The sequence below is a fragment of the Mytilus edulis genome, chromosome 4, assembly GCF_963676685.1.
Source record: "Mytilus edulis chromosome 4, xbMytEdul2.2, whole genome shotgun sequence".
NCBI lineage: Eukaryota > Metazoa > Mollusca > Bivalvia > Mytilida > Mytilidae > Mytilus > Mytilus edulis.
In genome coordinates this window covers 54532910-54546830 of record NC_092347.1, presented here as the reverse complement: position 1 = coordinate 54546830, position 13921 = coordinate 54532910, and the positions used below count along the sequence as shown (strand labels likewise).

General features: G+C 30.8%; 1 protein-coding gene across 1 annotated transcript; it reads left to right on the top strand.

Annotated features, from left to right (window-relative positions):
- The first annotated feature begins 4248 nt into the window (after positions 1 to 4248).
- LOC139518471 (cysteinyl leukotriene receptor 2-like) lies at positions 4249 to 5528 on the top strand. The gene has a single exon (XM_071309997.1). It carries the CDS (start codon positions 4263 to 4265, stop codon positions 5451 to 5453), a length of 1191 nt encoding a protein of 396 aa, XP_071166098.1. The 5' UTR covers positions 4249 to 4262; the 3' UTR covers positions 5454 to 5528.
- The last annotated feature ends 8393 nt before the right edge of the window (positions 5529 to 13921 follow it).

Sequence of the window (13921 nt, the reverse complement as noted above, 5' to 3'; positions counted from 1 at the left end):
TTTATATATCTAAAAATATACAACTTCCCAAACCGCACAGTTAAGTCTGTACACAGTAATTTTTTAGGTGATAATACGGCTGTACTTGACAAAAAAACATTCGTATTCCTGATCATCTTCAGTTTGTTAGTTCTACATCAATTTCATGTCCTAATTAAGAGTCAGTTTTATGACAGTTCTTGCATATTTTTTTTTGTTAGCTCACTTTTCAAGTTTTTATATGACAGCAAAAGAAATTTGAGAATGGAAATGGGAAATACAAGCATGTCAAAAATTTGCTTTCGAGTAATACTTAATCATGTCATAGTTGTTTTCAAGAAGACACATATGGTTTCAAGACAATAACTTTAGTATAAGTGAATTGATCTCTATGAAATTGTACTAGAAGGTTCAATACACAAAAGGAAGATTAGAATTAATTTTGGGGTTATGGTACAACATTTTTTGGGGTGTTTTTTTTTATCAAAATTTTGGGTTTTTCTTTAAAAATTTACCATATTTGAATTGATTATACTCATCTAATATTATAGATGCAACTATTACTTATTTGGCAGGAGATGCACACAAAATAGGATGTTTTAATTATTTTATCTGTAATTTGTGCATTTTTCCTATGATGTGTACTTCTTCATAATGTCGACATGAGTATCATGATAAAGAAAATATATTTGGTAAGTATATTCACAATTGACATGCGCCAGTGCGAGGCAAAAGGCACTTCTTTCCCTTTAATTCCCAAAATTGCACATGATTTTTTTTTTCTCACAGAAACACATGAGTTATTTGGTAAATAAAACACTTGTCATTGTTTAAAACTTTCAGTAATACAAATTAAGTTTAGCCTTTTTGAATGTTTCACTGATTGTGTGAAAATTTTAACAGAAAATGTACAAAACACTTCATGAAATTGCAGCAGAATTATCTGCAGAATTATTGATAACTTTCCTCACTATATATTCACAAGGATATAACTAACATATTGTCCATGCTATTCTGATCTGAGTTTTTATTCATACATATGTACTGCCATGGCTGGTGCTGTTCCAAGTTGTCTTCTTTTCTGTTTCTTTTGAAGTATTTGTTTAACCTGTTCAGTCACTATAAAGTGTTACAAATCTTATTTAGACGCAACACATAAATAGTGACCAAAAAGGTACTGCTTTTACATGAGAGAAGCTAGGAAAAAAAATGTACACATTTCCAATATTTTTGTAGGTTAATACTATCAATATCATATGGAATTAAAGAGGTATGTAGTTAGAGACTTCTGCTGAATAGAAATGTTTGGGTTTACTTGATACCTGTTTTCAAATTAGTCCATATTGAAGTTTGAAGGGTCCCAAATTAAAATATGTTTGATTTCAACTGACATTGTTGATTTTTATATGCTAAATATACATTGTACATTTGTGGTCATATCAGGCTATGCATGGCGAAGCATTTTATTGCCTGTAGCTTTGTACTTTTTTTTATTTTGGTCATGACAATAAATTTGTAGTTCTGTTGTGATGTTGCTAACATGAGAGTACCCAAATTGCACCTATATTGTCTGTTTTTTTTCACCAACATTTTTTTATGAACCAGACAAAAGTTTATTCTGTGCTTATTTTTCAGACTATCCTTGTTTACAATATAGTTACACCAATTTAATTTTGAGTCCATGCAGAGTCATAGAAAAATGGGTTTTAACTGACCTCCAAACAATCCATGATTCTGTAATGTGGTCAGTACCCAAATTCTATACATCATTTTGCATTAAAAATCTTAATTCGTAAGAGCCGTGCTATATATATAACGTATTTCAAATCCTTAAAACTGGAATATAAACAGATGTTTTGTTTTATTTCTTCAAATATTTCGAACAATTTGACATTATTCCATGCTTCAACTTTTATTTTTTGAAGAATAGGATTCTGGTATAAACAAATTTAATTTGCTCATTTTAAAAAGATGATAATTAGACATGGTGAAAGAAAACTTGTAAGATTTCCACAGCTTTTTTTTGTTGCATAGGTGCAATTTTGGTTACTGAGTGCAGTTTTGGTACTGTGATGTTATATAACCATAAGTGAGTATTGCTAAATAGGTTGAAATGTGAACCTGATATAGTGATAAAGTACTCTGTAGAGTGAAAATGTTTTTGATCAGGTTTAAACTGATGCATAAAATATACAGGTGACTGTTGCAGCTTGAATTTTTAAGTTCATTTGAAAAAAAAAAAAAAAAAAATATAGGTCCCGATGAGTTAAAAAAGTTATTTCAATTTTTATGCAAAAATGGCATTTTTTTCATCAAAGGGAGCTAATTTGGAGCTTTCAATGATAAAACTTTTTAAAAGTCATCTGGGGCCAAAACGAATTTTTTGGTTGATTTTTGTACCATATCATAAAGTAACAACTGATAGTGTGATCAATAAAATTTGTAATGAAAAAAACTAATGTTTCAATTTTGCTGATTTTTTGTACCCTCGAGCCTCCTTAAATGTAATGATAATTGCTATTGACATTTTTAAGAATCGTGTCGATGTTTTCAACATAGTACTTGTTTAAACATGGCGAAAGAATTATCAACATACATCACGCACCATTTAATTAGGATCGAAAATCGAATAATCACTGCTTTTGATTATTCTAAAATTGGAAGGATTATAAGAACTTTTAAGTTTGCCATTTGATTAATTACTTAATTGTATGAAATCATAAACAATAATTATGCTAAATCTGTGAAAGTGATACGCTTTTTTCTGTGTTTTTCCATGAAGACCAATTACGTCTAAAAAAGACGATTAAACACTTCCTATTTTAATAGTGAACGGGAAATCTAACAGATTTTAAAGTACGTCAGTCCTGTCATAAAAGCAAAATTCACGGGTCGTATACCCAAAAAAAAATCCGGAATAGGAAAACTGATATTCAAGATAATCTGAAAATGATCTTTGTGACAACCGCTAATAGTAGAAAACAGTTTACTGAAACATGCAGACAAACTGCCGTATTTGTCAATTAATGTTATGCATATTAAATGTAATTGACGAGTACTAGAACATGTTCCCCATTGTTTATAGATTTCAATATTAATGTTTATATTCTCCCTCACTACGTTCGTCCGAATATAAAGTAATTATATTCTATGGCCTTAACCAGGTAAGAGCAGTTAGCATTTGCTTCATCTGTCTGAACATTGATTTAATTCTTCAACGTTTAATACATAATTAAACATATCATAATAACTAGTTTTAACACTTGTGGTACATCCCACATATAGAAATTATTATGTTATATACTAAATCCCTACAGAAGGACACTGATTAATATTACGAATTACAAATTAAGGAGAGCTTACTCTGTAATTTGCTTTCATTCTCACCAAAATTTATTTAGAAATTTCTGGTATTATCAGACACGCATCAATGAAAGACCTACCATTTCTAACTCAGAATGAGGTAACTTCAAAATAAGATTGTTAAGTTGAACATGTTTTGACATTCGATATTGCCAGATTCTTACAAAGACTAGTGCTTAGTTCTAAGGTTTACTATGCACGACTCTTGTTTCTATAAACAAAACACTTCTTGTTTGCTAGTTGATAAAAACTAAGAAAGCTAACAAAACCTTACAGTTGTATTCTTTAAATGACTTGTTTAGTTTAGTTTTTTTAAGTTACACCTGTTGAAAATAACTCTTAAGTATATCAATGATTTTTTTGAAAAGAAGAATTTAATTGATTTAAAAAAATCATTTACAATCGGGTACAAGTAATAAAATTAACGGTACCAATTTTCTTGCACCAGATGCGCAATTCATGTCTCTTCAGTGATGCTCATGGCCAAAATATTTGAAATCCAAAGCTTATATAAAAGATGAAGAGCTATAAACAGTTCCAGAAAGCGTTTCAGTCTTATGAACAAAAGGCTGTGATTATTCATTAACTATAAGAATGAAAATTTATTATGGCAACCATATATAAGATAATCTCACTATTGTTCTAATCTATGATGAACATTATAACGTATAAAACCTGTTACAATTATCTCTTGTGGATTAAGAATCAGCAAACACTATCTCTTGTGGATTACGTATCATCAACACTATTTGAAATGCCAATACTATCAATATTGGAACATTTCCCCATCGACAACTAACTTATACTATCAAACATGTATTAATGAATGATATTTATCTTGAAATTGTATCCGTTCAAATCATATTTCATAGAAATTTAATATGAAGACACACCATTAACGTTTCAAGGGATATTTCATCATGGAAAGCAACTGTTCTGAACACATTGTTTATGGCATAAAAAAAAATCCTGCATATTATAGATTTCCTCTTGTACAAACTAATTTCAGCTTGAATTCAGATTGCAACTGCGAAAACAATTTTTGGATATATTCTGAATACAATGCTGCAATTTATCTTTGGAAAATTGTTCCTCCGATTCTATTGCTTCTAGGAACTGTTGGAAATGTGTTGTCAATTCTGGTATTACGTCGACCAACTATTAGGAAATCTGTGTGTAGCATGTATTTAGTTATGTTGGCCATAATCGATTTATTGGTTTTATATACAGGCATACTGCGACAGTGGATTCTGAACACATTTGATTTCGATATACGCGCTACAAGTTCTGCAGCATGCAAAATACATATATGGATATTATATTCATCTATGGACTATTCAGCATGGATTCTTATTGCCGTGACTATTGAACGTGTTCTGCTGCTATGGTTTCCAAATAAAATGCAATGTGTTTGCACGAAGAAAGTGGCTATGTTGGTTCTAATCAGTATTGCGTCATTCCTACTTTTAGTTAACAGTCACATTCTTTATGGTTATGAATTATCGACTGGCAAAACTGCAAACCATTGTCATTATGTTTCAAAATCATATTTACAGTTTTGGATATCTTCGTGGCCATCTATCGACCTTGTAATATTTTGCATAATACCAGGTAGTTTTTTGGTTGTTGGAAACATTCTTATATTTGTAAAAGTTTTAATCTCTAGAAGAACAATCAATCGTCAAGTCTCTACGTACAGTACCTCATCCCAGCAGCGAAGAGATTCGAAATTTTCATCAATGACCGCTATGCTTATAGCGGTTAACTGTGTCTTCCTTGTGTGTAACATTCCTAGCCGAGCTTTTATGATTGAAAATACTTCATGGAGTTTTGATACATGTGGCCATAACTATGCTAAAATGTCATTACTATGGTGTATCTTTAATTTATTGATGTATGTTAATAATAGTGTCAACTTTTTATTGTATATTATTAGCGGAAGTAGATTTCGGAATGAAATTAAAGAAATTTTCAAACGGAGAAAACAAAACCATATAGCAGCGGCACTCATACCAAATAGACCATTGGCAATTAAAATACGGAACTCTTCAGATATATATACAATAACACAAAATGTATCATCAGAAAAAATGCTCGACTCAAAATGTTAGAACACATGTAATAAGTATTGTCTTTTGAAAGAACATGGAGATATGCATATATATTTACTATGTATATGTATTGTATATATTCATCATAATTGTGTTTTAATTTGAATATATGTTAATCAAACTGATAATCATAATCTTCGACTTTATTTGGCCCTTTCAACTTTTTTTATTCGAGTGTAACGATTATAGTCTTTTATAGACGGAAATCACGTCTTGCTTACAAAGTTTTAATCCTGCTATCTTAAATGATTTATTTCGAAGACAACATAATTTCCTTTCAACTTTAGAGTAAATAAAATTTCATTGACCTATATTAATCAAGTATTGATGATTACATTCTTCTTTGTTATATTTCTTACATTAAGCTAGAGCCTCTTCTAGTCAACAATTTATACAACACGTATAAATGTTATGCGTCCGGTGCGCTTTTATGTACTTACCTTCATCAGGAACGATCAAAGCCGAATACTTGAAAGCTAAAGATGTATAAACCGAAACAGTAGATGTTTTCTAATTTAGGCTCAGATTGGTCAAGTTGTTCCAGAGAAGACGCAAAATGTGATTTCCTATAGGGTTCAGTAGGAGAAAAATATATCTTTTTTCGCCCGATTACATTTAGATCTTTCATAAGGATCTCTCATTAAATTGGTTATTGTGGAGGGTCAACTTAAATTGTTTTTTGTAATTAAAAGCAAAGCTTCCCAGGTAGGTATTCCTGTTCATTGTGTAATACGATATATAAAGACATATATGGTTACCCTTCAAAAATAATAGTGTATAAGGTCAAATAACACAACTGGAGGACTCTTCGTTAGGTCATGGAATTTGACAGTTTTTGTTTTAATGTTTTGTAATTTTTTTTACAATTATGCAGTGAATTTGTAGAATATGAAGATCTACATTCGACATTGACACAGTAACAACGAAGTTGTTAAAATTTGGAGGAAAATACTACAGAAATTACATTTAAGGTACCAATTTTAATGTAACATTGCGCATATCGACAATAAAAGTCTGATTAGTAATGCTCAAGGTCAAAATATTAAAAAATATAACCTTCTAAAAACGTTATAGTACTGATCGATCCGAAAAGAAAGTAAAGTGTAGCCAGAGCCAGACAAGGAATATATATACCATGGTCTTGAAATGGAAAATGGTCGTTACATTAAAATTTCTCGAGAAGAAGGATTGTATCAAACATGCAAAGAGATCGAAGATGAATTTCATTTATTCTCAAATGCAAAGTGTACGAAAATGTCAGACAACATCTATTTAATGGTATACAATAAATGATGGAAATTTCATTCATTTTCCTGATGGGCAAACATTTTCTTATATATTAAACCACGCTTTCTGTAGACATGTTAGAATTGTTGGCTTCTTTTTAAAAGGTCATTAGAACTGATGGCAGATGTCTCAGTGTAACATGGCTATTGAATATTGTAATATTGTAAATTTATCACTTATGATTTTTTTGGTTTTTTTTTTGTGTGTGTGTTTTTTCAATATACTGTTTTGTTCTATTTTGTTGTTTATTGGTTGTTTACACTTGTATTGCCACAAACACTGTAACTTTTTAATGACACATCAAACGAATGGAAAACAACTTCAACTGTCATATTCCTGACTTGGTACAGGTATTTTTTAGTAGAAAATTGTGGAATAAACTTATTTTTATAGCGAGCTTAACATCTCACTTCTATATCAGTCGCATAAAATTCCATAATATCGACCACAATGTGAGTGTGAATAAAATGATCAGACATAAAATATACTGAATTAGGAACACGATTAAACGATTAAAAATAACACGGTTAGACGAAGTTATGTAATAAACAATGCCAAATTTTACAATTATTATTAAATAAAATTATTTTTCAATAATTTTTTATCATCGTTTGTTTTTGTTTGAGTGTTTTGAAGACTTTCAGTTTAACATTTGTACATTTTCTCGTAGAATGCCATGATATAATTTTCACCTTCTGATCTCGCATAACTCATTCGTAAAAAGCATTCGACTTTGGAACAGGATATAACCCAAACAAATAATGACGCTACCGATCATCTGACATAAAAATATTCGCATTCTAGCACGGTCGTGTGATCAAAGCGTTTGAAGGACGTCATATTAGAACTAAGATTAGAAACCTAGGCCATGATATATTCATCAAACAATGTTATACTTTGTAAATAAAATATCCCTAAAAATGTATAAAAATACAAATTTCTTATAAACAATCGACCTAACATTATGAAAAGGCCTTATAAGGGAAATGTATAGTTTATTGAATACAATGTAGACATTTGCATGCAACTTCAGGAGGGAAATGGTCGTACATACAATTTACGTCTCGTGAGTATTGTTTCAGTTGCATATTTTATATTGTGTAGACATTATGTCTTGTTTTTTTTTCCTAACATATAAATTAAGTTAAGAAGTAATAATGAAAGAAAATGTATTTTAAAACTTTTCAAGTTTATCACATAACAAGAAGTAATTCAATTCAAATCAAATCAAATTTATTTTTGTTTTAAATGTTCTTGTTTGCAGTTTAGATTATTTCCAGCACTTTGATTCCTCGACGATATGAACTATATATAATTCTTTTTCGTGATTTGTAAATGTACTGTATTTTGTAGTTGACTTGACAATTCTCTTCTTGGAATAAGTGCTGATGCTATATGGTGGCTATTGTTCTTTTGAAACATAGATTTTAGTTCATTTCGAAATCTACGTCCGCTTAATATATACAATATAAAGTTCACACTGTTATTCATATACATACATATGTTAACAACACACCAGAATAACTCCATTTTCGCATGCTTTCTTCCGCATGTCTCTAATCTCCACGAGGGGTATGCAACCATGAATATTCTAATAGGAAAATTACACAAAAGAAAAAAAAACAGAATTGACAGTCACAATTATGATTGTCATTGACGAAAAATTAAAATCTCGTTGTTTTTGTTTTTGTTTCCTGTTATGTTTTGTCTTACGACGATTAACTATTCTTCTAGAAGGTAATACTTTCAGAAATATTAAAAAGCTTCCAACAAGCAACACGCTAAACGGTATGATGCAAAATACTAAAAGATCGATATATGGCCATGCAGAAATCCAAAATTTCTCATAAGATTTGGAAACAGAAGAACATTGCTTTTCAAAAGTACTTTTATTATTTTGTGTTTTATCAAGCACAAAACCATAAAGTATGTGACTGTTTAATAGTAAAAGAAACAGTGCAATTGCAAATGAAGTCTTAATTGCCATTTTCTTTGGGCATGCCGATTTTACTTTATCGGGAAACCAGACAATAAGTACACGCTCAATAGTTACAGCAATAAGAATCCAGGCTAAAAAAATCTAAAGATGAATATAATATCCACGTATGGATTTTACAAGATTCAGAACTTATGGTGCGCACATCAAAATTATAGGTATGTAAAACCCACTGTCGTAGTAACCCTGTATACAAAACAATCAAATCAATGTAGGCTTACACGGTAAAGCAAATGCTACAACTAGATTTCCGAATAGCCGGTCGACGCGATACGAGAATTGATAAACTATTCCCAAAAGTTCTAAATACAATGTACTAGTAAAACAGGCGGACATATTTTCCAAAGATGCATTGCAACATGATATTCAGAATATTCCCAATAGTTATTCTGACATTCGGAGTCATTGCTAACATTTAATTTATCTGATTGAAGCATATGATTCGAGGTGTTTGCTGTAACATCGTTGTGGATATATTGTAAGCAGTTATTCTGCATTTTGATCATAGCTATTATCTAGAGATAACATTTAAGTCTTTCAATGTTTTTTCTTTATTCCTTCTGTCACAAATACATTTTTTCAACACATTGAAATTATTGTAAATTGATTGACGCTCACTATTTGATATATCAAAGTGAACACGTGTACAAATGGTTATTGATAAGATATCATAACATTTATCATTTATGATATTCAAAAGCCAGTAATGCTATCAATCCCAAAGAGATTTCTGTAGCTCTCAACTCTGATTCACAATATTTGCTTTACCATCAATTATCATTTGTCCATATTCTGTTGTGAATAGACTATTGTCAAATGTGTTTGTAGGGTGAATATTTTATTTGTTTCCCTAAGGGATAACTACAGAAAACGAGGATGAATAATATTTATTATCAGCTGAGTTTTGCCATCAATTTCACTTTGAAATTAATTGATGATTTTGATGAGAGATATTTCCCCTTAAAGGAATATCACATCCGATCGAAAGTCCCATAGAAACAGGAAAATGAATTATAATGATGCAACAGTTCATAATAATAAATATCTAAACCGAAAAATGAATCCACAGTATCACTGATAGAATAAACTCATCATAGATACCAGATCTAAATTTAGTATATACGCCAAACGCGCGTTTCGTCTACAAAAGACTCATCAGTGACGCTCGAATCCAAAAAAGTTAAAAAGGGCAAATAAAGTACGAAGTTGAAGAGCATTGAGGACCAAAATTCCTAAAAGTTTTGTCAAATACAGCTAAGGTAATCTATCCCTGAGGTAGATAAGCCTTAGTATTTAAAAACATTCAAATTTTTTAAATAAATTTCCACCAGCAGTGGCATCGACCCAGTTGTTGTAAATAAACTCATCATAGATACCAGGACTAAATTTAGTATATACGCCAGACGCGCGTTTGCATGCAAAAAATGCTTAAATGTTTCTATTCACTTTTCGTTTTTTTATTTAGGGATGTTTTTAACTTAAAACCAGCCGACTTTTTTTGTTAATTATATTGCATACACAAATCATACCTTCTCAATCACTTGTATCCTCTACGTATATATAATCTAAGTTCTTATCTATCGAGTATCTTTGACTGTGATTATTTTATTAATAATAAAGGAAGGAAAAAATCAAATGTCTAGATTTCAACCTGTGTTCGCCACATAATCAAGACCCACAGAGATCAACATTAGGCTTCAATAATAGAGAGTTAACATACGAAACGTTACATGAAACACACATATATAATTACATTAGATGTATGTTTCATTATAATACGTTATTCTGATTGGCTAACTGCTCATCACGTGCTATTCCTGAAACAATTGTATTAGACAATAACATTTCTCATTCATGATGACACGAGGTCCCACAATAAAGTGCACAGGTAAATTAAATGAAAACTTAATAAAAATCGTGTTTTCATGATTCTAGCTAAAAAAATGTAATTATAAGTATTGAATGCTTCTTTTTGTAACTTTATAGGGTTGTAAAAGCGTTGACCGTGCGCACATTTTTAGTATGAAGCGCTTCCGCGCTACATACAAAATGTACTTTTGTCAACGCTTTTACACCCCAATAAATTTACAAAAAGCAGCATTCAATTCTTAAATCAAACCAGCTTGAACATATCAAACATGTATTGGCATAAAGATATGACATTAGGTTGTTCGTTTTTAACTGTTTATGTGCCAGGTGGCTACGGATATGTTTTCAATATCGTGACTCAGGTATGTTCGCTTATTGTAAACAGATCGAAAGTGTCACTTGTTGGACGAGATTTCTTAAAAAGTACATAAAAAATAACGATCTCCAATGCAAATTTTCAAAAGGAAATTTCATAAAAATAGACAAAATCAAACGCTATCAATTTACGGAACATATGAAAAAGCAATTGCCATATTGCATTTTCCAAATACTATGTGGGTTAAACCTGGTTCCATAAATAACTAAACCCCCTACTTGTATGACGATTGTTTATAGTTGCCAAACAGCACCAAAGATTAATATGACAATAATTTGAACCCGGCAGCCAAGGCTGTGTGAGAATACATCACAGATATTCTAGGAAAACACAACTGACTAAAACTTTCAAACAAACATACAAAAAAATGTTACACGAATCAAGGAAAAAGGAGTCGTAGTAAAAAAATACATGACAAAGCCACACAACAACATTTGATTTTTTTTTACAATTGTGTTATTCATTTCAAATTTATTTACAAGTTTTCCTTGCGTGGACATAATCTACTCTTATTGATATTCGGATATTTACATAGGTAGTAAACATTTGCTTTCTTTTTGCTAAATGTTTACGCAAAATTGTCATTATTCTTTTAACCCCAACTCCCCTTTTCTAACCAAAATCATATTTAATCATTTATTCATATATTGCAATCGAGGGGTGTGATTTGATTGGTAAACTAGACCGAGTGTTTCTTATATCTTAACGTTATCGACTTAACGTCATCAATTTATCTTTCTATGTATGCTGGATTGACTTGATTTCTGCAATTAAATGTAAAAATATGGATGTTTCAGCTTGACATGACTGGAAATTTATTCAATTATATTGTGTTATGAAATTTAGGTGCAATAGGTTTCGATCATTTGCATATGACGGAGATATGATTATAACTCAATACTGCACCAAATATGTCAAAAATCTCACAATAATGCATCTTATCATAATTAACATTTTTATAATCATGAACACAATGTTTGAAAAAAAAACCTGAAAACAAACCTCAATATAAGCAATAATGACATTTGTTCCAAAATTCTATAGCTTCCTGGAAATGCATTCATATATCTTGGACACTAATTGGAGTTGCCTCAACATTTCCTTATCCTTACAGAAAAACGACAAAAGAAACACGTAAAATCCTTAATGTCAAAGTGTTATGTGGTGTTATTTCATATGTCATTTTCGCGCATACATAGGATGTCAAATATTACTACGAATAAAATGCGTAATACCTGTCAAGGATAAGTAGCAAACATATATCACAGCTTCTCAAATTAATGGAAATCAAGATACAAATGTAATGTCCAAAGTACGTTATCATCAAGAAGTAATCTTAAAATAAACAATTCAAATATAGCATTTACTGTGTTAATTTGTTTTCTGAGTGGTGAATTGCTGATTTTGACGTTGTTCCCTCTTTTTTCCCTTTTTGCTCTTGCATTGCCATTTCTTCTTCGACTTATGAGCTTAAAATGTCCATCGGTATTTTCCGCCTATTTTTAAGATAAGTACGAAAACCAACCATAGTTGTCCTACTTAGTATCCCTCTTGAAGAAAAAATAAATCAAGACATTCGAATGAAATACTGAAAGGTGTCTCGAATTCAAACCCTCTGAAAACAATTTAGGTAATGTTCGTTTTTCAAAGTCATGAAACGCTTGCAAAAAAGTAATAAAACAAAGAAAAAACAAAAATAAGCAAAATATTAAACGATGATAATCAGTCACGAATTTGTAAATAGACAGAAATGTCTGTTTCAGTTTACACAATCTCAAAAAATTCGGAGTTGAAAGTTGTCTTTAAATTTTGTACATCTAAATTGATTTTGCCTTATCTTTTCGTCATTTAAAAAGATTACGTTGTATTAACAAAGCTAAAAATTACATCAAATATTAAGATAAACTATATATTTAAGTTTCAGAAAAATAATACAAGCGAATCTACAGAATACATAAACAGTGAATGAAACTAATACGTAAGGAAAAAGGTTGTCTCTCTTTCTACAGAAAGTAAGAAAATATAGTAATGAATAAAGGCGACAGTAGTTTAGCATTAATAAGACCTTCACAATCCAATAAAAATAAAGACAAATAAAAAAACCTATGTGAATCGCACGAACTTCATACAGGCTTTGTCATTAGGGTAAACGTATACCCTGCTATGAGTACAGCACCTGTGAATTCACACTTAGTCTTAACGTTACAATCAGGAAAATAACACAATCGGTACAATAACAGATCAGACTTCGTTACTAGTATCGAAGATGTATGACAGCAAAAATATGTCACTAGAGAGCTTATACACCACCACATTGCCCAATTTGTGGTGGTGACCACACAACTTACGAAGCGTCGATTTTATACTTCTTATGTAAATAGTTAGTATATATTTTATTCACTTCAGATACCAATAAATATCGTATAAGAAGAAACATTCTAATGCAATTTGTATGTAACAATTTTTTTCTAAAAGTTGCCGTCAAATCCACAGTTGACCAGGCGTAACTAAGGAAGGACCCGCCATTTTAAATTGTTGAATCAACAAATGTTCGATTACAGCTATATAATCGAAAATAAAACAACACCTACCTCGAATTCGCCGTTTTAATGTAATTTTATCCGAATTTGAATCGTACAGGTAACGTAATTATCTCCAGTTTGTAAGTTTTCATTTGTATGCCAAAATCATTAATTAAGTTAAGCGGATTTCTTTTATTTGTCAAATTTAGACCTTTTTCTAAGTTTTATCGTATTATTTCTTTTTTTAATGCATGAAAATCGGAATAATAGTACTGTAGTTGAAGAGTTGCCTGCGTCAATTTTGATTTGACGGTCGCAAATCCCCGTTTTACTGTCTCCGCTACGCGTCGCCAGTTAAACTGCATTTGCGACCGTCAAATCTACAATTGACGTGGCAACTCTTCAATTACAGTACTGT

Coding starts and splice junctions, on each gene's coding strand:
- LOC139518471 (XM_071309997.1), top strand. CDS start 4,263: ATGGAAAGCAACTGTTCTGAACACATTGTTTATGGCATAAAAAAAAAT.